The sequence below is a fragment of the Patiria miniata genome, unplaced genomic scaffold (genome assembly GCF_015706575.1).
Source record: "Patiria miniata isolate m_02_andy unplaced genomic scaffold, ASM1570657v1 HiC_scaffold_17, whole genome shotgun sequence".
NCBI lineage: Eukaryota > Metazoa > Echinodermata > Asteroidea > Valvatida > Asterinidae > Patiria > Patiria miniata.
In genome coordinates this window covers 4114537-4137028 of record NW_024037055.1, presented here as the reverse complement: position 1 = coordinate 4137028, position 22492 = coordinate 4114537, and the positions used below count along the sequence as shown (strand labels likewise).

Below are 22492 nucleotides of genomic sequence, written 5' to 3'. Positions count from 1 at the left end.
AAATTACAGCAAAAGCAAATGTTGTATATCACCTTTAACATTTTGAAAACTTTGACCTTGGTGCAATGTACACCGCTTCATTCACAATTAATAAACGATTATAGGGCACAACCAAGAGTGGCGGCTTTAAATACGTGAGTAGGGTGCTGAGATTAATAAAGTGCTTGGATATTTCCTGAATATGTCTACCATAAGTGTCCTACTTAATAGTGAAGTAGGCCTTACATGTATTGTCTTAAATATGAGTTTTGTGAATACTGCCGCGTCAGTAGACTATTTCGCTGTGCGTGGTGCCGTGCGCATAAGCAAGCACAGATTGACAAAGAAGAGCGAAGATGCCACTATTTTAAAAGTTTAAACGCTTTTAAACTCAGAAATAGCAACAGATTAATGTGACAGAAAGGGGCTGTTGTTGCGGGGCTGGACTTGTAAAATGTAAACACACCAGGCATATACTCTGCTCCATTGGTAAATTTCCTTTTATCATTGTAACCAGATCAATTACTGCTGAAATTGGAAGGTATGTTCTGAATTATAAAACAAAAAGTGTATATCAATTTGAACTGCGTAAATAATCAGTAATCTAGTTGTGTCACAGATCACCCCATTGTACTCAAAGAGTCCAAACGTTTCGTAATTAAACAACAGATCAATTTCTGGTCACACCCAGAAACAATTTTCCAGTATCCTTTTGAAGTGGTCTGCTGACATGATCGTCAGGATTAGAGAATGGGAATGGCATGGTCTTTTCAGAGATTAGTGGCAATGTTGAAAGCTAAGCAGTATAGACCTTTATCATGCTGCCACCATTTTAGTCATGTTCCCTGTACCCAGTAACAGTACTGAATTATTATGTTTTTTTGCAAACATGCAGGAGCCAGACTATTTTTTTTTTCCAGCATGGCTTTGGTTACGTTGATTTGAATGGGAAAAAATCAAGATGGCCGCAACACGATAGTGGTCTATTCTCAGATATATTTTGCTTTACAGTGACTTAAAACATTTATACTGTAACTTTTGTGTCTTGCGTGAGAACGGCAACCTTCCCATGTAAGTTCGGATTATAGCATTTCCATGATTTTGATAGATGGAATTAGTGAGTCTGACTTTGACAGATCCGTCCCTGGCATAAAAGTAGACAATACGCCGATCTTAACGATTGCAAATGCGCACTGGAAACTTTCAAGTACTTCGAAATGAGTCTGTTTGTTTGCTGTATTTTCGGCCCAAATGGTGCAGTTCATTTAAAAGACCTTTGCTAGACCTTTGCTGAGTGCAAACACGACCAAACCCTTCGGAATGGCTGAATAAAGGGAGAATACCGAGAAAGCCCATTACTCAGAAATTCAAAAGTAGCAACTTTCGATCTGCAATCCGCATGATCGATATCTTAACAATAATTGATACGATTATCGTTTGCCACATAATACAAAGATCCGGATATAAAACAGTTCCAATATATCTGCGTCTATTTTCAAAATGAAATGAAAGGTACTCTGTTGTAAGCTGCTTACTAGTCCTGGTAGCAATCTGATCGACGCGGAGCCCACCCGAGTATCGAAGCGAGTGTCTACATCTAGTTTACTTCTGGATACTATCCCTATACGTATATTTTCATCGAATTATATAATTGACGTTTATACTGAAGTCACACACATAAACAGTTTTCCTGCGGTGCAAATTATGATTGCAATGAAAAAAAAGTTAACATTAAAAACAATATATCAAGTACAACACCCTGGACATAATGGCGACGATCACCGTAAATCATATACGCCAATACTACAGTGTTCAGTTATTCAAAACATATCACTGATCCATCATGTGGTCCGTATACCCAAAGGGTGCAGTTCATTTCACACGCAGATTGGTTCATCCAAGGATTTGAGTTTGTGGTTGGCACTCCTGTGGTATGTATCATCAGCAATCTGCAGAAGGTTAGCCATCTCCGCCTTGCCAGTCTTTTGCACCATCTTGTTGAAGATGCCGTCTTCCTTCTGGAGCAGAACGTAAGGCTCGTCAAACTCGACAAGCCGCCCTGCGTCAAGCACCTGGATGAAGAAGAAGGAGCAATCTGCTAACATCACCAGGATCGAAAGAGACAATACCTAAAATTTGATTCATGAACTATATGAAAGAGTCGTATTTCAAGTCCTGACAAGTGCCAACATTGATCATAAAACGCCCATCAAACGTCACCAACCGTTGTCAAGTCATTTGACAGGTTTTTCATGTGTATTGATAAAGACATTCCCGGTGTTACTGGCACCGTAATAAACTTGCGATTTGAATTGTGATTTGACTGTAACCGAGTTAATGAGTAAAACTCTGCAATGATTCGTATGGATAAACTAGCTACCGATTATTCAATTTTACCAAGACTCGGTCGGAGTCCATGATTGTGTTGAGACGGTGAGCTATGGTCAGGACTGTGCAGTGCTTGAACCGCTGTCTGATGGTCGCCTGAATCAAACGGTCAGTTCTAGGATGCAACAGAGGCAAAATAAAGGAGATCAGTCTCGTCCAACATGCAGGCAAGGAAACAAACAAAACTTTAGCTGTTAGTAATGAAGTCTTCAGCAAGTCTTCAAAAGACTCTATAGAATCAACTGCATGCTAACCTGATGTCCACGTTGGCTGTGGCTTCGTCCACTATGAGGATCTTGTTCTTGCGTAGGATAGCCCTAGCCAGGCACAGTAGCTGCCTCTGACCCACGCTGAAATTGGTGCCTCCCTCTGTCAAGATTACCTCCAACTTGTCTGGTAGCTTCTCAACAACCCTTTTCAACTCCACCTTCACATTTCGGTTACCAAGAGAAAAAGAGTCCAGTGATAATATAGGGGCACGCTGCACACAGTAAGTGTTGGGCAGACAGGGCAGTGTATTTGTGATCGGACATACCCTCAAAAGGTTTCAAAAATACACGTTAATTTTTGACCAAATTTCTCAATTGATTCCGAGCATGTACCTTCTAAAGGTGAAATGAATTCTCTGTGTTCTAGACATTTTGCTATCAAATGCCTATTAAAAATTATACCTCATTGTCGGCGTCTGAAGAAGCCTTGAAGTTTTGTTGACTCAATTATGCAAGCCTTTATGGACGAATTAACACAAAAAAAATGGTGTACTGAGAATACTTAATATACCTCTTCAATTGCTCTCCATATATCAGCATCGGATTGTTCATTAAAAGGATCCAGGTTCCTGCGTAGCGTTCCGCTGAACAGAACTGGGTCCTATATGGGGTGAGGAATCAAAGGACAGTTTACTACGATAACTACACTATACCAAAAAGCAGGTTTGAAAATCATGTAGGCCTATGTAGTGTCAACAATGGACAGCTATAAACGAGGTTGTTTCGCAAGTTCTTGAGGATAAAGTTTCATGGACACATTCTAAAACTTCCGAGGTCAGATATGAGCCGGAATCTGGGTCGAAGGTGACATGATACTTTCAGGTTCAAGATTACACTTTTCGGGTCCAAAAGGCTCTGGATCATTTTGTGGTCAATGTGCAGATTCCTGGTAAAAGTTTGAGAAGATGCAGGCTATATAGCTTTGCTTGCAATTCGTGTTATCTTCTGACTTATCAGTGGGACATTTCTTTCTATATACCTGTGGGATGAATGAGACTTTCTTGCGGAGGTCGTGCAGTCCTATCAGGGCTGTGTTGATACCGTCTATCATGATGGTACCTGTGGGTTCGGCCAGTCTCATCAACACTGTCATCAGGGTGCTCTTGCCGGCACCTGTCCTCCCCACAATGCCCACCTGAAAGCCAAAATGTTTGGAAATGATCATTCACAAGAAAGGCCTCGTTCGACATTTCCCCTGATCCGGCTTGATGAAGGGTTTGGCTGCTGCTGCTATGCATAAGTCTCAGCATTATTTGCTGGTTTCATGCGGGCCATCCTTTAGTCCTCTGTGTGCCCGACTGACTGACCGACTAACTGACTGTCACTTGTGACGTAGCCTGGTTGTTGAGACTGAAGTCCAGTAGAATTGCTTGACTAATGACTTGCCAAAGAAGCATAAAAAAGGTTGAATGATTTTCAATAATTCGATCACACCTTTTCTTTCGGCTTAATGACGCAGTTAATGTCCTGCAGTATCAGTGGCCCGTCATCGTTGAATCGCAGGGAGGCATCTTGTAGCGTGATGCCGCCATCTTGTGGCCAGTCACGGGGAGGCTTATGATCGGTTTCCAGCGGAGCCTCCGGCCTGATATCGATATACTGGCACACACGCTCCACTGATGTCATCTGAATGTACATTAATGATAAAAGATACTACTGGGTTTTTTTAATTTGTGTGCAACACCCAGAGTGGTGGTTTCCTAGGTGCTTGCCAGTCCTTGAGTTATTGACGTTATCGCAACAATAACTATTTTAGAAGGTGCCCCTTTTGTAATGATGCTCCAGAAGCATGTCCACATACATGGTTCTCGATGACCTCTGATTGAAAAATTATCTCAAAGTTATTCCAATTAAATTCTCCATCTTGTGATTATATTGTAATGTATGCACGATATTCTTCCTCAATTTCCACATCATAAGCTGCCAGGATCCATGATTCCAGTTCATCTAAAAGACTTAACTGCCTGTACATTGGAAAATAATCATTTCAATTTCTGCAGTAACCAGCACTTGCCAGGTTTTCAATCGCTGCACTTTGTCGAACTGCCCACTGGAATGACCCCAAGAGGCTGATGGAATAGGTCAGTGAGAGCCCCACAATGCCAGAGTTGAGATTCAGAACTTAGAACAAAAAGACGAAAACAAATAATTACGAAGACTGTTGACATCTAGTGAAACAATAACAGATCTAGGGATTTTACAATCAGAGTTTGGTCAACAGCAAAGCAATGAAGATTGTGAATTTGCATTGCCTCATTTTCCTTTGACAGACTTACGGTGGGCAGCCATGATGCTGGAGAAGCTGACTCCAGAGATGAAAAAGATGCTTAAAAAATCCAGCTGTAGTCCGATCCAGCGAGACGAAGCCAGGAAGAGGGACCAGGCCCTGGTGTGGCCGTCCAGGAACCTGTCAAAGTCCGCTGTGAATCGCTGCTGGGCCTTGAAGGCTCGGACCGTGCTGAGACCACTCAGAGTGGCTGACAGGTGAGAGAATATGGGGCTACGAGCTGGAAATGGGATATAGGAAAATCGTTGTGCAACATCCACTTTCTAAAGATGGGGCATCACATTAAACACATTGTAAAAACAGAAGTACTCGTACTCGGTACTCGTACTCGAGTACAACTCGAGTTCCTTTTCTGTAGAGTATTCGTTTTCGTACTCGAATGTGAAAGTACTCGTACTCGAAATGACGGTACTCGTACTCGGGCAGCAAAGTACTCGTACTTGACATGACGAAAATGAACTCGATCATCAAAGTACTCGTACTCGCATAGCAGTACTCGAAAAAAAATTGGTATAGCTCAGTTTCCTGATTTCCTCTGTCCACGTCCGGACCAACACATTTAGCAGCTAGCTGTGAGTGGGTCTGTATATCGGTCTGACTGGGCCTGGGCCAGTTACGCAAAATGAACCATTTGCCGTATGGCCGTATTTGGAAATAGAGGTACCGGTGCTCGTACTCGTACACGGAAAACAAGTACTCGTACTCGGAATACAAGTACTCGTACTCGCACTCAAACTCGGAAGTACAAGTACTCGTACTCGGAGACCAGTTCTTGTACTCGGAAGTACAAGTACTCGTGCTCGTACTCGTACTCGGTAACCTAAGTGCTCGGCAGTACTCGGTACTCGGAAAAAAGTACTGGACTACTACAACACTGTGTATATAAAAATAGCATCGTCTTAGTCAAGTCATCACAAAGGTGAACATAATTATGTCAAATAACATGTCAAGTCACAGATAACAAGGGATGAACTCTATCCAGGTTAACTTCCGTATGTTAACATTATACTTGATTTTAGACTAGGTGACGTGTGATTGAGCTAAACCCGTAATCACTTGACTTTTCTGAAAGACGTACAGCAAAAGGGTTTCGGGCAAGTAGTTTGCGAAAAGAGAGTAACTTTATCAACAGAATACTTAAGAGCTGATGAAACTTGTTCTACTGTATCACAATGGACCTACCTATCCCCTCTAATCTTTTAACGTCTCGTGAAGACGCTAAGTAGAATCGCCTCGCGACGACAAATATGAGTAAAATCGGCGTGGTGAAGGCAAGGCAGAAGGGATTGAAGATGGAAACTAAGATGACAACGGAAATGGCGTTTATAATGAGCTGTAGAAAAGAAAAGAAAAATAATAAACCATAAGCACTCTGTCGTGTGTCTTACTTTCGGTTGTTAATTTCTAGTTATTAGATACGATTAAAATACAGAAATATCAATCAGGAACTACCAACAATTTTCGACTGTATGAAAAATATGTATCAGGGGGATTATATTCAAGTATCAGTCGATATGTTTTTTTTCTTCGCTCATGGATCAGTTTTGTAAGCCTTCATCATCCATAACACTGTTTGATCGTTTTTACTTTGTATAACATCATGTTTGAAATTATGTAATTTGACTTTTGCAAAGCGAACAAACAAGTGGTTCGCAGACCGCATGTGCCGCCTTTTTCCGCGGTCGATCCCTATATGTTTTGCGTTCTTAAAATAAGTAACATTTTGTGCATTTTTAAACAACGACCTCAAATGAGTACATGACCTTTGACCTCCAATTTCGGAAGAGTAGTGATGAAACCCCCCTTCAAGGATCACTCCATCCAACTTACATTTTAAAAACCCGTCAAATTATGTGGACAACGAAACATTTGAAGCATATTTGAACAATGACCTCTAATGACCCCTCCATGAACTTTGACCTCAGTAACCCGATAAGGAAATGTGTATTTCCACCCAAGGATCGTCACTGCATCCAAGTTTCAGCAAAATCCATGAAAGCATGTACAAGTTGTACATAATTTTCAAAAAACTTAACCTAAACTTTAACATACGGTGATACGGAGACAAGGAGAAACAGAGATACGAAGATACATACTTTTTTAGGACTGGTAAATGTCCCCAAAACTTTGTTTAGGCGACACAAAAATTGTGTAATCAAAAATGTGTTTTAAAGGCTGTCCTATAGTTTCTTTACCTGGAAAAAGAAGGTGAAGACAGCAGGTAATAGATCATCCATATTGCCGATATCCTTGGCAAAGCGATTCAGAATCCGACCTGCGACCGACAAAATAATACAAGCATGACGTCTTTGCAAATTGGTACTCTGTTGAAAAACACACAATCTGATCATTCTTTGAAGGTTGGGATCGTGGCATGCGCAGCAGTCCGACAGACGTATTAGGTGCGCAACTCAATGGGTAATTATAGTCCTATAGGGATCTACCAAAAACCGCAAGATTGTTTCTACAGTATGATCAAACCAACACGTCATGAGATACCTAAAAGTATTGGCTATAGCATTGTGACAGCTTTTTCATGTGTAAAATTACAGTCACACTGATTAAATATTGCAAACCTATAGTACAGCTAGTCCCACACTGCATAAACAACAGATTGAGTATGGCTATTCACTGTAAGTCTTTACATGATTGGTCTACATAATGGACGGATTTAGACCATTCATAATTCATTGACATTTATACGGGGTAATCCTATACGATTGCACTGCCCGGCTCACATGTTACAATGAGTCAATCAGGTAAAAAAAAAGAGGACACCCTCTGGGACCAGCAAAAAAAAAAATAAAAATAGATAGTTGCCTAATTTTGTGTGGTTATCCTCTAAGGCAATTTTCGTAATCGGCCAATATTATAATGTGAAACATTCTGCAAATGTTGGACTTATAATAGGCCTGTTACATCTATTGCTAAAAGTGCAACAATTTAAACTTATTAGGTACTTTGAAATAGACTGACTGTGTCTCACCAACTGGATTCGTCTCGAAGAACTGTATGGGTGCTCTGATGATGGCGGAAAACATTTGGTTGTGAAGAACCTTGGAGGCGGTAATCAACAAATGGAAGAACAGAAAGCTACGTAGGAAAATGGCGACTGTGGTGGCTCCACACAAAATGGCGTAGATCCTGATGTAATAGGACCGGTGTTCATACTCGGTAGCGTTTTGATAATCCTGCAAAGTGTATGGAATACACAACAATCGCAAGTGAAATAATATAAAAAAGATGTCCTCCAAGATGGCCGATACGCATGTCTACGCCCTGAACACACTCTAGACTTTTGTTACCTAACACCCTCGAGATTCCTGAAAAGAATTCCTGAGATTTCGGGAACTCCATTACCAACAGGTTTCAGGTTTCAGAGTAGTAGGCGAGGCTTAAATCAGGCCTTGTTGGAGGATCAACTTGAGGAGCTGTGAGGAGGGTTGAGGATCAAGTCGAAGATCAGGTTGAGGATCAAGTTGAGGATCAAGTTAAGAAATGATCAAGTTGAGGATCAATTTGTGGATTGATGATCAAGTTGAGGAACTGGAGTGAGGATTGTAGGCCTTGTTATGAAGTGACTGTAATGGGAAAGATCTGCACATGCGTAGAAGATTTATTTATAGCTTGAGATAGCAATTTTCGGGCGTATTGCGTGTGTGCAAGGAGTTAGGATTGGTTGGGGACAATAAGATTGAAAAATTGGTTCTAAGTTTAAAAGACGTGAACAACCGTAACAAAACCAACCAGGACAGTTCATATACTCTCCAACTGGAACAACTTAATACTCATAATTAACACTTCAACCAAACAATGTGAACAAGGTAAACGCAATCTTACATAATTATTGAACAAGGAATCAAATACAATGGATACAATTGAGTAAGTTTGATGGTTCAAGAAGCGATGAAGTTCAAGAAGCGATGAATTACATTTACACTTTTTGTTGTTTATGATTTAAATTTGATCTCAATCATAACCAACCTGAATCGTAAGATTCCTGACTGCTAAATCCTTCTCTTCCTCGTTCGCCCACATGGCCAGCCAGAGATCCGTGTAAGATAGAAGTGCCTGGACAATTTATTTGTTTTACTCTTTCAAAACGGCTTTTAGTATTATTGGGAAAAAGCAAGCCATCATATTTCTCTCAGCTTAATATTATTTGGGACATTAATAATAGAAACATCCAAATGTCCTGTCATCGAAAGTGTCTTGCAATATTGAAATAATTAGTCAACAGCTTAGAGTAACAATTAACTGTTTGTTGACTTTACATACCTCAGCCACCTCCTCGAAAGATCCTAGACTTCAACATTTAATGCACATCTGCAGTGGCGTAGCCAGGATTTTTCCAGCGTGGGTTGGGGCAAAGGGGCACCAGCATTTTATAAGCGGCCACCAAGGGCGGAGTGTCATGGCCTAGCAGTTAAGAGCACCTGCTCATGCTCTAGTGTTTCAGAGGCAACCATGGCGTGGGTTCGAGCCCGGGCACGGAAACTTGTGCCCTTAAGCAAGGCACTTGACCATTATTGCTTTGTCCTTCGGATGGGACGTAAAGCCGGAGGTCCCGTGTGTTGTGTAATGCAATTCACGTAAAAGAACCCAGTAACACTTAACTATAATAAACATTCTTTACAGAAAAAGAATTCCTTGGCAAGAAGCAAATTTCTTAGTTTTTGGTGGGGGCACCTGGGGGCACTGGATTGTTGTGGTGAGCACGTGCCCCGCTTGGTTGCGCCACTGCGCATCCGTCTTCAAACTTACTTGACTTTAACATCATTCAGACTGTCTCCTTGGAAAAATCCTGCAACGGCCGCAGTGAGGAATGCTTTGGTTATAATATGATTAGAGTAGTATGCTTCTTAGAGCAAATAATAATCCTACCTGTGCTCCGACTATGACAATGACCCAGAAAAGCAGAATCAAGAATCCACCAACGGCCCTGAAGTACCGGATGTATACCATCCATTCCACGATACCGACCGCAATCTCCTCTTTGACAATATCAACAGGTGTGTCTACCTATCCCAGAAAAGACAATACATTGTTTAACTGATGTATCAATTTACGAATGGGGTGTGCGAACGATTTCACGGGAATATCGATCTCTTCTTTGAAAAAGTGACACGTTGGTTGTAAAAGAGCTCGTTGCGATAAGGTCGTGAGAACAAACTCTTACAATTAACGTTTTTTTTTTTTTATTTCAGAACCAGACAAATTGGTACAACGTGTCATCTGCAAGCTAGCCGTACAAAGTTTACATACAAAGCTCACACAATTCATCACTGCACTAGGTTGAAATAAATTAATACTGTCAAGTTCTCAGATTGTTTATCTATACCCGAGAACCGCACCTCGTTTTGGTCTGGGCAAAACGAAACATCTGCGCTGATGGACATCTTGTCTTCAAGCGCCTCTGGATTTACATCCTGCTCATTTGCTCCATCGTAGTCACTGTCTTCAGACTGTTTCTTCAAGAGAGCAGCGAAGTCCACGCCATCTTCCTGCAGCTCCTGGTAGGTCCCGTAGCCAGCTGCTTTGCCCTGGCAAACAACAGACAACATGTCCAGCTATATTGCTCTCTCTCCTAAATAATAATACCTTTGATAATCCATTCTTTATTAGTGCATTATTAGTAATGAGCTTCGCCAATCTCAGGATTCGAAGTTTTGCATGGTGAATGGCAATGATAAAGCGTTCATTTGCACTGAAACCGAGTTGCAGCCGATCCCTCTAATAACAATTAATAGTAATTGTGCTATGGCGCTTTCCATCGTATCAGCAATCTCAAAGCGCTTTACAATTATTAATACCCCGTTCATCAGGCCATTGGACCACGCGGCAGCCGATATCAGCGCTCAATCAGTCATCGACCCTCACAGGTACCCATTTATACTCGTGGATGGAGAGAGGCAATTGAAGTTAAGTGTCTTGCCCAAGAGCACAATCACCATGTTCTTGGCCCGGTTCTAACCCACGCACCTTCGTACACGATCTAGAAAGAGAACCGATGGAACTCAACATTTCAGACAGAATTATGCTCTGCCTGTCGTCTTAGACTGATTTTGAGAACCATTTTCAACTTATAAACAATAGGCCTAGCCTTAACGCTGACAATGCCGGCCCAGCAGTGTGTATACTCTAAATATATAACCATGTATGGGCGAAAATTCTCGAGTAACTTAAAATAATTGGTTTTTGGGGGCTCTGTTGCAGAGATGAAAAAATATTTAGACCAAGAAAAAAAAAAGGTTTTAACGTTTCATTTGCCCGGGTACCTGTTTAAGGATGAGAATCTTGTCAGCCTTGTGTAGGAACTGAAGCTGATGGGTGACGAGAATCCTAGCTTTGTCCTTCATTTGTTGTAGAATGCACCTTATTAAAAAAAAACTCTTTCAAAATTGTGTGTTTTATTGGAATGTGATAATATTAATCATGGATCAAACGAACTGTACTATGTTGACACCAGGACTATTCTAAAACACTGAAGATTTTTAACGGCGAATGCAAATTGAGTTTAATTTGAACGCAACAATTTGTGTCTTTATTTGCTGCGTTACAAAGAAAAGTGATGTTATCACAAATGCCAACGAGTGGAACAAAATGAATATTAACAAGGCACGAAGACATTGATGGAAAAGCGTCATAAAAATGACAATTTTAAGACTTTCACCCATCCCAGACACGTACTCCATTCGAACTGTACAAATGGAAACCTGTACTATCAACATTAAAGACAGGAATTAGGGAAAAGAAGTGAAGAGATAAACTGAATCGTTTGAGGATGCCAGCGAGGCAAACTAAGCCAAGCTGCATTTCTGTTTTTACTTTTGAAAGAGGTGTCGACCAACTGCAGGATCTACAGCACTCAGAGGATCATCCAGTAGATATACATCAGCGTCACTATACACGGCCCTGGCCAAGCTGACCCTTGCCCTCTGACCTCCGCTAAGGGTCACGCCACGCTCACCGACCAGCGTCTGATCGCCGTCTGGTAGTAGCTCAATATCCTGTCAATACAAGTTTGCCAGTTTCACACATCAACGTGAAAAGATTTTAAATTTGGCTTAGAAAAAACACGTTATTTACAGGCATCTTTAAACATGGCGAAAGTTTGCTGAAGGTTGCAAACCAGTAATTAAATAAACTGCCATAGACACCGGCAATAAATATACACCCACTTCCGAAATTCAGGAGAAAACTCGACTCACAACTCTCGAACGTGTTTGAGCCACACATAAATTTAAAGCGTGTTTCATCATTTCATCATATGTCATTTTCTGTTCAATTTTGTTGGGGTTAACTAATGACTTTTGGGAAAAAATCCATCCAATGATAATTAGCACCCCTAAAAGTAGTCTTGCCCATCGCCATTTTGAACAATGATGCCTGCGCTCCATTGCAAAATAGAGCAATTGTAGGGCCAAATTTCTGAGTCGTCTGAATTTCACGGCAGTCCTGTGCACGGCTTTCACCCTTCTTATTTTACAAACAATCCAGGTCATGGCCCACATAATGCTCTTCGGCTTACACCGGAGAATTTCAGGGCATGCAAATTGCGATTTGGCCGGCGTACAGGCAATTTCGGGCCTTTTTACTGACCTGCTCCCTTTTATATACCAGAACTTTGCTATGTCCCCATTCCTCATTTAAGGTAAGAGGAAGAATCCATACATCATATTACATCTAAAAATAGAAATACCATCTTGGGTACAAAAACAGGCCTGAACATTTTTCAACAGCTTGTACGCCTTGTCTGCCTGTGCAACGAATTTTAAATGTATTTTCCCTTTCCAACAGTCAATTGCAGTAAAAAAATAAATAAAAAATCATCAATGAACAACTGTTTCCTCTCAGTGACGAGGCTTATAGACTACAAACATAGATTTCTACTGATATTTAACTCCCTAACAGACTTACTCTGTTAAGCGCACACTGTTGGATGACGTGCTGGTACTTTGCCGGCGAATAAGGATGCCCAAAGAGAATGTTTTCCCTTAACGAGCCAGACTGAATCCAGGGCTGCTGCGCCGTATAGCCAACCCGACCACTCAAGACGTTGACTCCTGATACGGTAGGCAGCTCACCCAGCAGGGCCATCAGAAGGGACGACTGAAAGGTGATAAAATGCCAATAATGATGTGAAACTTAATTCTATTGCGTGGACAGTTTTGAATTCATACCTGGGATGGACATCACAATGGAATGGAATCATCTGTTGTACTCACCTTACCACACCCAACGGGCCCGATGACCGCAAGCAGCTGCCCTGCCTCAACACGGAAACTGATGTCTTGCAGCACTGATTCACTGACATCCTGTTGTTCAATGATGCAAATAATGACGTTTCAGATGTCAGATAACTTTAAACCATAGTATTTTTGTGGATGTAAAAGCGTTGATACACCGGGGAGTGCCATACGTATAGTAAATAAATACATTAATTAATGCACATGATAGTGCACAATTTGTACAGTTAGGAACGAGTTAGTTATCCTTCGTAGGCCTATAAATGAGGAGATCGTAAGGTACTGCTTAGTCTCATGGAAAACAATACCTTGTTCCAGGATCCGTAAATATTCTTCGCTACAATTCTTGTTCCATCATCCACGTCGTTATTAGATGTATAAGTTTCTTCTTCCTGGTACCCAGCGGGTCCCACGAACCCCGATAGCTCATAATCGCTCTCGGCCTCAATCAGGCAAGCTCTGCTTTTTGGCGCTTTCTCCGGGCGTTCCAAGATGTCTGTCCCATCTCGCGAGGAGTTTTCAATTTGACCTTTGCTCGAGGAAAAGATGCCGTTCGCGGCCAAAGGAATGGCGGGGTCTTCCATGACATCATTGTCACAGGCGCCCTCTGTAGGCCCGCCAACGTGTCTTTCAATATCTTCCATCAGTAAGAATTTCTGGGTAACATAAGAAAAATATCATCATTAACCTAACAGGAAGCATGGTTTATTTCTGTTTGAATCTTTTGACATGCATGCTGTACTTTTAAACGCGGACTACAGGACTCTGATGTTTCGGCGGTTGACTCCAGTGGCAACGTGGGGCTTTGAGTGCTGTGATTATCTATTTGGAGATAAAGCTCTACCTCCGAAGCTTACCTGAATTCTACGAACGGAAACGAGTGCTTCCGAACTCGCCAATACCGCGTTCGGGAAGAACCTTGTCAGGCCGAGTCTTGCGCCGAAGAACAGAGAGAGGACCGGGTAGACTTTAGTCGGTGTGATGGGGTTGCCCAGGGAGGCGTAGACCACGAACGTCACGAATGTCGTCAACAGAGGACCGACGAAGAGGAAGGCTAGGATGAAGGCGCGTAGGTATCCACTCTGCAGTATCTTGCGTATCTCCTTGCTGAAAACAAGAGCGAAATCAATCAACGGGCGAATTAGAGTCTCTACCGTCAAACTACGGCCAAAAGTTTTGGTCGCCATTAGGAGAGTTTTAAGCCACAAGTAACGAGACATCTAGCTCGTTTTAAATGGTCACACTTATAAAGGTATTACTTTTTGAAATCTTAGTTATAGGGCATGCATGTGCTATACCAGATCAGTTGCCTGATTTGTTACTCCTAAAATTTTCTTGCGGGATTTTCAGGTGGTTGAGTGTTGCTCCTTAGAATTTGAAAAATCATTCCATGCGAAAACTTTAGTATCACGAAGAAACATTCTACAGTACCAGATCCGTAGGTCGTTGTTAGCTTGCGAGCCTGAACAAGTATTAAGGAAGGAATCTAACGCATCGTGTTCGAAAGCTGAGAGACGTAATGACGCCACGCCTTGTTTTCACGTGTCCTTTCGCATAGGACGTAGAGAGGACGGGATGCCATTCCCATTGCTCGGATAGGTAAGCGCACGTGTAAAGATAAAGTGACGTCATATACGTCTCATGTCTGTGGAATTATGACAGTCAATCTATACCTCCGCCTTTCAGAGACAAGTTTTCCAAATGAATGTTCCCACGCGTAGATCTTGATAACGTGCATCCCAGATATCACTTCATTCATGATGTGGATCCGTGCATCCGACAGCAATGCCGTTTTTGCTCTGAAAAGGGAAAAAACGAGTGAACAATACATATTTACCATCAATTAATTTGACCCTTTGTTGACAAAAAAATGTATACTTTCGAAGAGGTTCCAAAAAGGGTATACCTTAATAATTTAACATAGAAACAACTGATCTCCTCTTTCAGAGAAAAGTATCGGGCCTTACCTGAATTTTGAAAACAATTTTCCCGCGTAACTCTGAAGGGGCGCCATCAAGATCAAAATTGAGAGACCTGCCACACAAGAAACACCAATCTCTCTCCACGTTAAGACTGCCAATACAACCAACTGGACGGGGGCTGTCCAAAGGTAATGTATGAAGTCGAAGACCTATTAAAAAGCGATGCACTTACGATCATTAAGCATCATAACTGAAACGAAATCGTATTTCATACTATAGGGGAGGGAGTGGGGTTGGATCGCAATTTGCCTTAAAATATCTAAAAGCCACTGTTATAGAATGACAGCTGCTAAAACCGTGTACATCTACTCATCAACGAAAATTCTTAAAGGTTACCAGCCCAGACAGAACCTGTATTTAATACTTCTGAGTAGTTTATTTAATTAGGTTTTGGGGCTGTGCTTATCACCCTTTGGTTTTGTCTTCGTTGTTTGTGTGATGGGGCTGCTCCCAACACCCGAATTATTATTCCCGATATACCTACAACATCGAATCTGTTGACGTCATTTGATAAGATGTTTACCACCTGACCAATTGTTGTTTCTGCCAAAGCAAGGTTGCTGAGCCGTAACGCCTAAAAAACAAAAATATATATAATAGCTAGAGGTATAACACTATATCATGAAATACAGCCGAAACAGAGAACGTTACGTTGTTAAATAAGTTGGTGTTCTCGAGTCAATAATATCATATGCTGAAAGTAACTCATTCTGAAATCACGTTGAGCTAGTGAAGCATGGTGGGGAGTGAGTCAGTCAGGGAGTTAGAGGTGATAGAAGGAGGACACCAAGCTTGCCCTCTGAGAACATCTACGATTCGGGCGATTCACAATGCAGTGCGCCACCAAGAGTTCATTTGTCCCAGTGCATTGTGGGAGATGATCGACAAATTCGCAGCGCAGGACATTTAAAATTGTTAGTGTTTCCGGTCAGTAGTTTCGTAAGCGTATGATTGGAGTATATGTTTGCCCTTTTCTCATCTTTTTATTAATATGGTGTTTTTGTAAGGCGGCAGAACGCTATACCCTTATCTATAACATAATTGAGCTCAAGTTGTTAACTGACACTGTGGGCCTTGTTTTGTCGACCGTAACTTGAAAAATGGACTATCCAATGGCAAACTCTTGGTGGCGTCCTGTATTGTCAATCGCCCGAATTGCAACTTCAAACATTCAACGACCCGTGACTAAAACACTAGTCGACCCAAAACATTACATTGTGGTTTCTGTAGTTTTCTCATATGACTAAACAATATTAGCGAATATGAAAACCAAAAAGCTGTGATATTGACCCTGGAACGTGTGACGATTCGACTTGGAACGACGCGTTACCTTTCTGAAGATGAGACCGGAGCAGGCAATTCTGATCCTCATGCCCATGCTGCTTAAGACAAAGAAGCTATAGTGGTGGATCGAAAGGATGAGGAGGGCGGCAAGGGAGATGCCAGCCGCTTGCAAATAGGCTTCCGTGGTCGACACGGTGTCCGTGGAGAAATACAGAACCAGACGAGTCAGCATCAGCGGCTGGGCCATCTTCAAGATGACCTCCTATATCAATAATGTATCCATAGGAGCTGAGACAGTTGGAATGGTTCGAAATATCCAAATTGCCACTTGATTAAACGTTTAGATAATCCGTGTCAACTTAGCGAAGTGGCAAGGGGAACAGTATACATGGAATATCTTTGGGGGCTCGAGTCAAAAGGCGGTATGCTTTCTTTCATTACACATCAATGATTAATACCCCCACCTCAAAACAAAAAATCGGGAAAAACTACTCACAACTCCTACCTGTAGGTGATCATGGCATACATTAATTTAAGTAAGAGTACGCAGGATCATTTGCATTTGGAGAAGTACTACGATACTGATTTACTGCGAAACCCTTACTTCGGTCGAAGATATGTTGATCTCAAACACCCTGTAGAAAAGAGTGCCCGCGGTACACTTTTTACGTGCCTTAGCAACGGAATCTATAGGTAAGAGACCTTTAACAATTAATGTGCATACTCTTTCTCTGTTTTTCAAAATGTGTATAGTATCTACTTAGCTGAAACCTCAAAAGGTTATAGCTATGTGCCACACATTTTTTTTGTAGATTCAAGGAAATCAAATGTACGAAAAGCTAACGATCCTATACATGTACCTTTAAAGCTTGACTGATCCTATTTCAAAGCTTTCCATTCAAAAAACTGTGGACATGCACACTGCACAGTGGTAATTTGTTCGGCGTATAGGCAACTGTGGGCCTATTTACTGGTCTGCAACCTTTTGGAAACTCATTATTATGATCTCTTTTGAGTATTTTCCAAGAACACTAATTTAAAGCACACTACTGGAACATTTGGAAAAAAACTAATAGCCTCCACGACATTGTGTATTACATCTTATTGCAAGGTGTTTCCGCAAACAGTAACGATATGTTTGCCCTAACAGTTACCTCCAGGAAAACAGGAATGCCGAAGATCATTATCTTCCGACCGAAGGCTCTTAGTAGCGCCCATCGAAGAGACGGAAGCCTTCCAGTTGCTTTACTTTTCTCTATTTCTTTATTCCACTCCCTGAATGAGGAATATTAACCACGAGTATTTTCGTGAGAAGATAACCATTCGAGTCATGTAAATTTGTAACGCCTATATATGATATTTCCCTCATTGTGTGGAGGGAGGCTGTATGAAAACTCCTATCTACGAGAAACTGGTTTTGTTTTTAATAAGAAGAGTTGAACCAATTCGTCGGTGACACCAGTAAGTAGCACGCACTTACATACAAGTAAAAACTAGCAATAGGAGAAAACGGCATCTAAAGGTAAACGCTTTCGAGAACAACACTTTCCTTCAAACTGCAGAGTATTTACACTTGGGTTTCCCGTTGTGGACACTTGATGTATTTAATTTAATACATTTGCTGTTTTTGACCAGTTTGTATATTAACTCAACAAAAAATAAGGAAAAAAAGGTGATCGAGTGCTAGTTCGCGAAACCAAGTAGTACGCATGTATTACAACACCACGTGAGTGCTACTTCGTGGAAATGGAGGTCAGCGCGCGCGCTCAAACAAGGAGAGATACTTCGTGAACATGTTTTTGCTCGCATTTTGAGCACAGTGCGCGCCATGCATTACAATGGTAAATGGAACTTGAGTACTACTTCGTGAAAACAAAACTTGTAACTTTTTCGCAAAAGTTGCCATGAATAATTACGTAAAGCTCTTGAAGCTTTGAAACTTCTTGCAATGGTAGGCCGTGATGAATAATGTTTAAAAATGTAAAGAAATGAAAACCGAAAAAATTAGGTTGAACACGTGGAGTGCTACTTCGTGGTGTTGCTGACGAATTGTTTCAATACTGAGCTGTGTGTGAAACTCTCTTTAAGTTAAATCAATCCGAGTAAAGGGTTATTTTAATCATAACGTATAGACTATAATACGACCACCACAATAATGAAGGCATTATACCACAAAACAACTAAACAACTAGAGCTATAACTAGAATACATTCGTATGCGCCACCCGTGGAGCATCAAATGATTTGAAGCAGTTATTTTAACATCTGAATTTTGATAGAAATAAACTCCAGCTTCCTTGGAAGCAGTTCCAGACTTCCATTTTCTTTATTTGATTTTTAAACTTGTCAAAAGAACGTCCAAGTTTTTACACGTCCAGACAGGTTTCTTTAGGAATACAGCTGCTGTGGAAGTGCACCAAAAGGTTTGACATCACATGTATCTAGATTCAGCGCCGAGCCAGTGGCGGATTAGGAAAGGAGGCCCCATATACGTTTTGCAGCACCCATTCCAACAGTGACTACACAAAAGCTTGGTCAATGCCTTTCCAAGCTATGCAAAGTCCTTGCCCTCGAATATCACCTGAACAGATGAGATTGTATTATGGTTATCTCTAATTCATAGTGGACGTGCAAGCACGTACAAAGCGAGGTTGTGCGGCCTTGAACCCAGCACAATGCTATTTGCTTTATTCGACTTGAGAGGAGGGGTTTGGATGAAGTATGGCATTTTAATGGCATACTGCAAACTTCACGGCCTAAGAGTTTGCTTTCATAATAGAGCTGATCGATCGTTGGAAAAGGTCGAATTATGTATACAGTTGCACTCTACTTTCTACTCCACTTCAGGCGCGGTTCCAGAGCCAATATTTTGGGGGGACTAGCAGGGTGGATCCAGACATTTTTTGAGGGAGGCGTGCTGAAAATGTAAACCGGTTATTTTCTCCGGACACTAGGCTCGTGCCATATTTTCAATGGGGAGTGCTGATAAAATCTTACAATCAGGCACACTATATTAACTAAAAGTGTACAAAATGTACCCTTCTCAAGACTATTAAGTTGGGGGAGACCGTTCACATCTACGTCACATTCTTACATTTTATTCTGAGAATGTGCAAGAGTGGAGCATGACTTGCGCCTGAAATGCATATTTATTTCCACACAGTTAAACGTTGGCAACGTAGGGATGATTGATTAAAGTAAATATATCATGGTTATTTTTTTGCATTACGTACATAGGCGTACTGAGAGCGAAGCAAACTTCTTTACTCGATTGTATTTACTGACCTGCACTCCAAAACTACGGTTGTGCCCCTTCAAATCGGTGGTATATTCTCACAAACGAAAGATACAACGTGATCCTTATTTCTCTTTCAACTCTACTATTTGTGTGTGCACAATAGTAAAATATACTTACACTGCTTACTAAAGTAACACGCACGTAATTGAAGAATGAAAGAGGTGATAACTAACGTGAAATTTTGAACGGATATGTTTTAAAATTGATTTATGTTTTTCATGTACTGACAGTACTTACTTCGTGGGACCGATTACGGTACTGACTGAAACAACGCCAAATACTTAATGTGTGTGTGCTATAATGACAAAAGGTATAAAATATTTTTTTTTGCGTAGTTCTGGGACATTTTTAAATGTTATTGAAATGGGTGCCGAATTGGAAGTTAATTATGGTATCCTGTATGATATTATTGGGCAAGGTTATAGAAGTGCCAACAACGAGTTTCTTGATTGATAGGCTATCCTCTGACATTAGTAAAAGTTGAACAAAATTCATCCAACTTTACAGTGACATGTGCTAATCCATATCGAAGTCTTCCTAAAACATCAACCCCCTTCTTTTTTCCGATTTCTGGAACCGCCCCGGCTGTTGTAGCCCTACTTCTGTATGAGTCTTCTTTTTTTTTGCAGTTGCTTAAATTAAAGTTGAAGCTTAAAGTTTGCTTTTAGGTGTATACTTGCAGATCTTTGATTAGGTTATTGGTAAAAATAGACTTAATTTTAAGATAAGGTGCAACTTGCAGTTACGCTACTTGCCTCTCGAGTTTACCAACCAAAACACCAGCGGAGTCCTCAGGAAGAACGTCATACAAGTCTGCTTCGACGAGAGGTCTCTTGTAGCCTCGGCGGAAGAATCCAAACATCCAACTAAGAGACAAAACATATATTTATTGTTCGTTGTAAAGTAGCGGAATGGTTGATAACTTGTCCTAACATTGTAAGAATGGCGGTTGGTAATGCTTGTTCGACGTAAAGTAAAGTTACGAGAAGAGTGAATTGCGGTTTGTTCTTACACCATGGGCGACAGACTGTATGGGTAGATGTACACGTTGAATCAGGGAAACTTTCTTTTCTGAAGCAAGAGACGATTGAGAATCGTGATCCGGCGGAAAATGCAAGAACCTGCAGATTGCTCCTCCTCCCCTCAGATATTTACACTGTAAAAAAGTTGGGCAAAATGGGTTAACTATTCGACCAACGGTGGGCGAATAGTTCACACGTCCAACTATTGGGCAAAATTGCCTATACATATTGCCTTGTTTATATTTTGCCCAACGCATTATTTGCCCAACATTTTACAGTGTACGTTGCCTTCAGTTTTCATTGCTTCCAGCTGGCAGAAATACATTCAAAACCCTCGGCTGTGTATCAGCAGAGTATCTAGGTTTTTCGTCCAGGAGTGACATTTTTTTTAAGATGGCAGGTTTTTGAGAACATAGAAATTGTTATAAGCAGGATCAGGTTTTACTTTAAGCGGTTGCAACTAGCGAGCTACTGTCGCAATTTCTGTTTGTTTCCACACGAGCTGTCTATCTTTTTCATGAGAAAAAAGTGGGCAAATGTCGTCATTTTCCCCCTTGCTCGATCTCCTCTCGATACCCAACTGCTGATAACCATATCAATATCTGCTCAAAGGAAGGAAGCTGCTAAAAACTTATCTTACATGAAGAATAACTTCGAGAATAGGCCGGCCTTCTTTAGTGGGTGTGGTTCTCTGCTGTCTTCGCATGGCACCCTCGGATGCCCTCTGTCAAACCTCCTAGTATCCCGAGCATCACCGGGCTGGTTTTTGCCTGAAGCTGTCGGATGGCTGTTGATCGTTTCTGCCGCCATGTCCAAGTGCGAGTAAAGCTGTGCCTCACCTGTCCAGTGTGGTTGGCACTGGCACCCAAGCCCCTCTTTACTACGCGTTCGAGGTCACATGAACACTGAAGCATGCGAAATCCACTTCTTTGGCCATTGTTTGCCTAATGGTCAGCGCGGTTGGATATCGCATGTACTGAAGTTCACTGGAAGTTTCGTCATTCGGTTTCCATGAATATGATCTGTATGAGTGCATTTTACTATTGTGTTTGGTGTCATCATGGTGCAAACAAACGCGTTCATTCAGCCCAACATAATAGGCCTTATACAAAGCAGATGTGACGTAGTAAATACGTGTGACGTATAAATGATTTCATAAGGGAATGTTGTGGTAGGACATATTTACACGTCCGGGTTATAGGGTCTTTATGCCAGCAGTCGAATATTTCAGATTGTGCATTGCTTATTTGCTGCAATGTGCGCGGACTGACATCTTTATGTAAAAGATTGTACAAAAAAAAAGAACACTCTTTCACAGAGCCATTTCGGGGACAACTCTTTTTGAGTGGTTTTCCACACTCTTTTAGAGTTAAGTTTACATCTTTTTGAGTGTATTTATTTAATTTTAAACCTTCTGAAGCGCCATGCATGGGGAAATTCGAGTTTTTTTCATCCTTTGAAAGTATACCGTAACACAAGGGGTCCATAAACATCTTGATTGACACATTACAAACCACAATATGTTAATACAGTTTATTCGGTAATATTCGATCGGCTGATGTGAGAACATCTGTAAATATTAAACATTACACAGCGACAACAGATGGATTTACGCAGCTGATCAATTATGCATGAAATAAGCGCTAATGTTCTGAAGGTGAAACTAATGCTATGCATTTGGGTAAAATAAATAAAATACACGTGGTACGAAATGAAGCATTATTTCTTGAATATT

At 41.2% G+C, this 22492-nt stretch overlaps 1 protein-coding gene across 1 annotated transcript; it reads right to left on the bottom strand.

Annotated features, from left to right (window-relative positions):
• Nucleotides 1-909: 909 nt before the first annotated feature.
• On the bottom strand, nucleotides 910-21632 carry LOC119723529 (multidrug resistance-associated protein 4-like). Its single transcript, XM_038194233.1, has 27 exons — nucleotides 21398-21632; nucleotides 20491-20601; nucleotides 17593-17713; nucleotides 16485-16700; nucleotides 15639-15728; nucleotides 15140-15303; nucleotides 14846-14971; nucleotides 14030-14279; nucleotides 13481-13828; nucleotides 13152-13241; nucleotides 12844-13035; nucleotides 11752-11933; nucleotides 11202-11298; nucleotides 10278-10466; nucleotides 9808-9945; nucleotides 8908-8994; nucleotides 7910-8114; nucleotides 7119-7198; nucleotides 6106-6256; nucleotides 4913-5143; nucleotides 4651-4757; nucleotides 4071-4262; nucleotides 3616-3771; nucleotides 3148-3237; nucleotides 2622-2794; nucleotides 2377-2482; nucleotides 910-2051 (listed from the first exon to the last, which is right to left on the bottom strand). The coding sequence occupies exons 1-27, from the start codon at nucleotides 21565-21567 to the stop codon at nucleotides 1857-1859; spliced, it is 4257 nt and encodes a 1418-aa protein (XP_038050161.1). The 5' UTR covers nucleotides 21568-21632; the 3' UTR covers nucleotides 910-1856.
• Nucleotides 21633-22492: the final 860 nt, after the last annotated feature.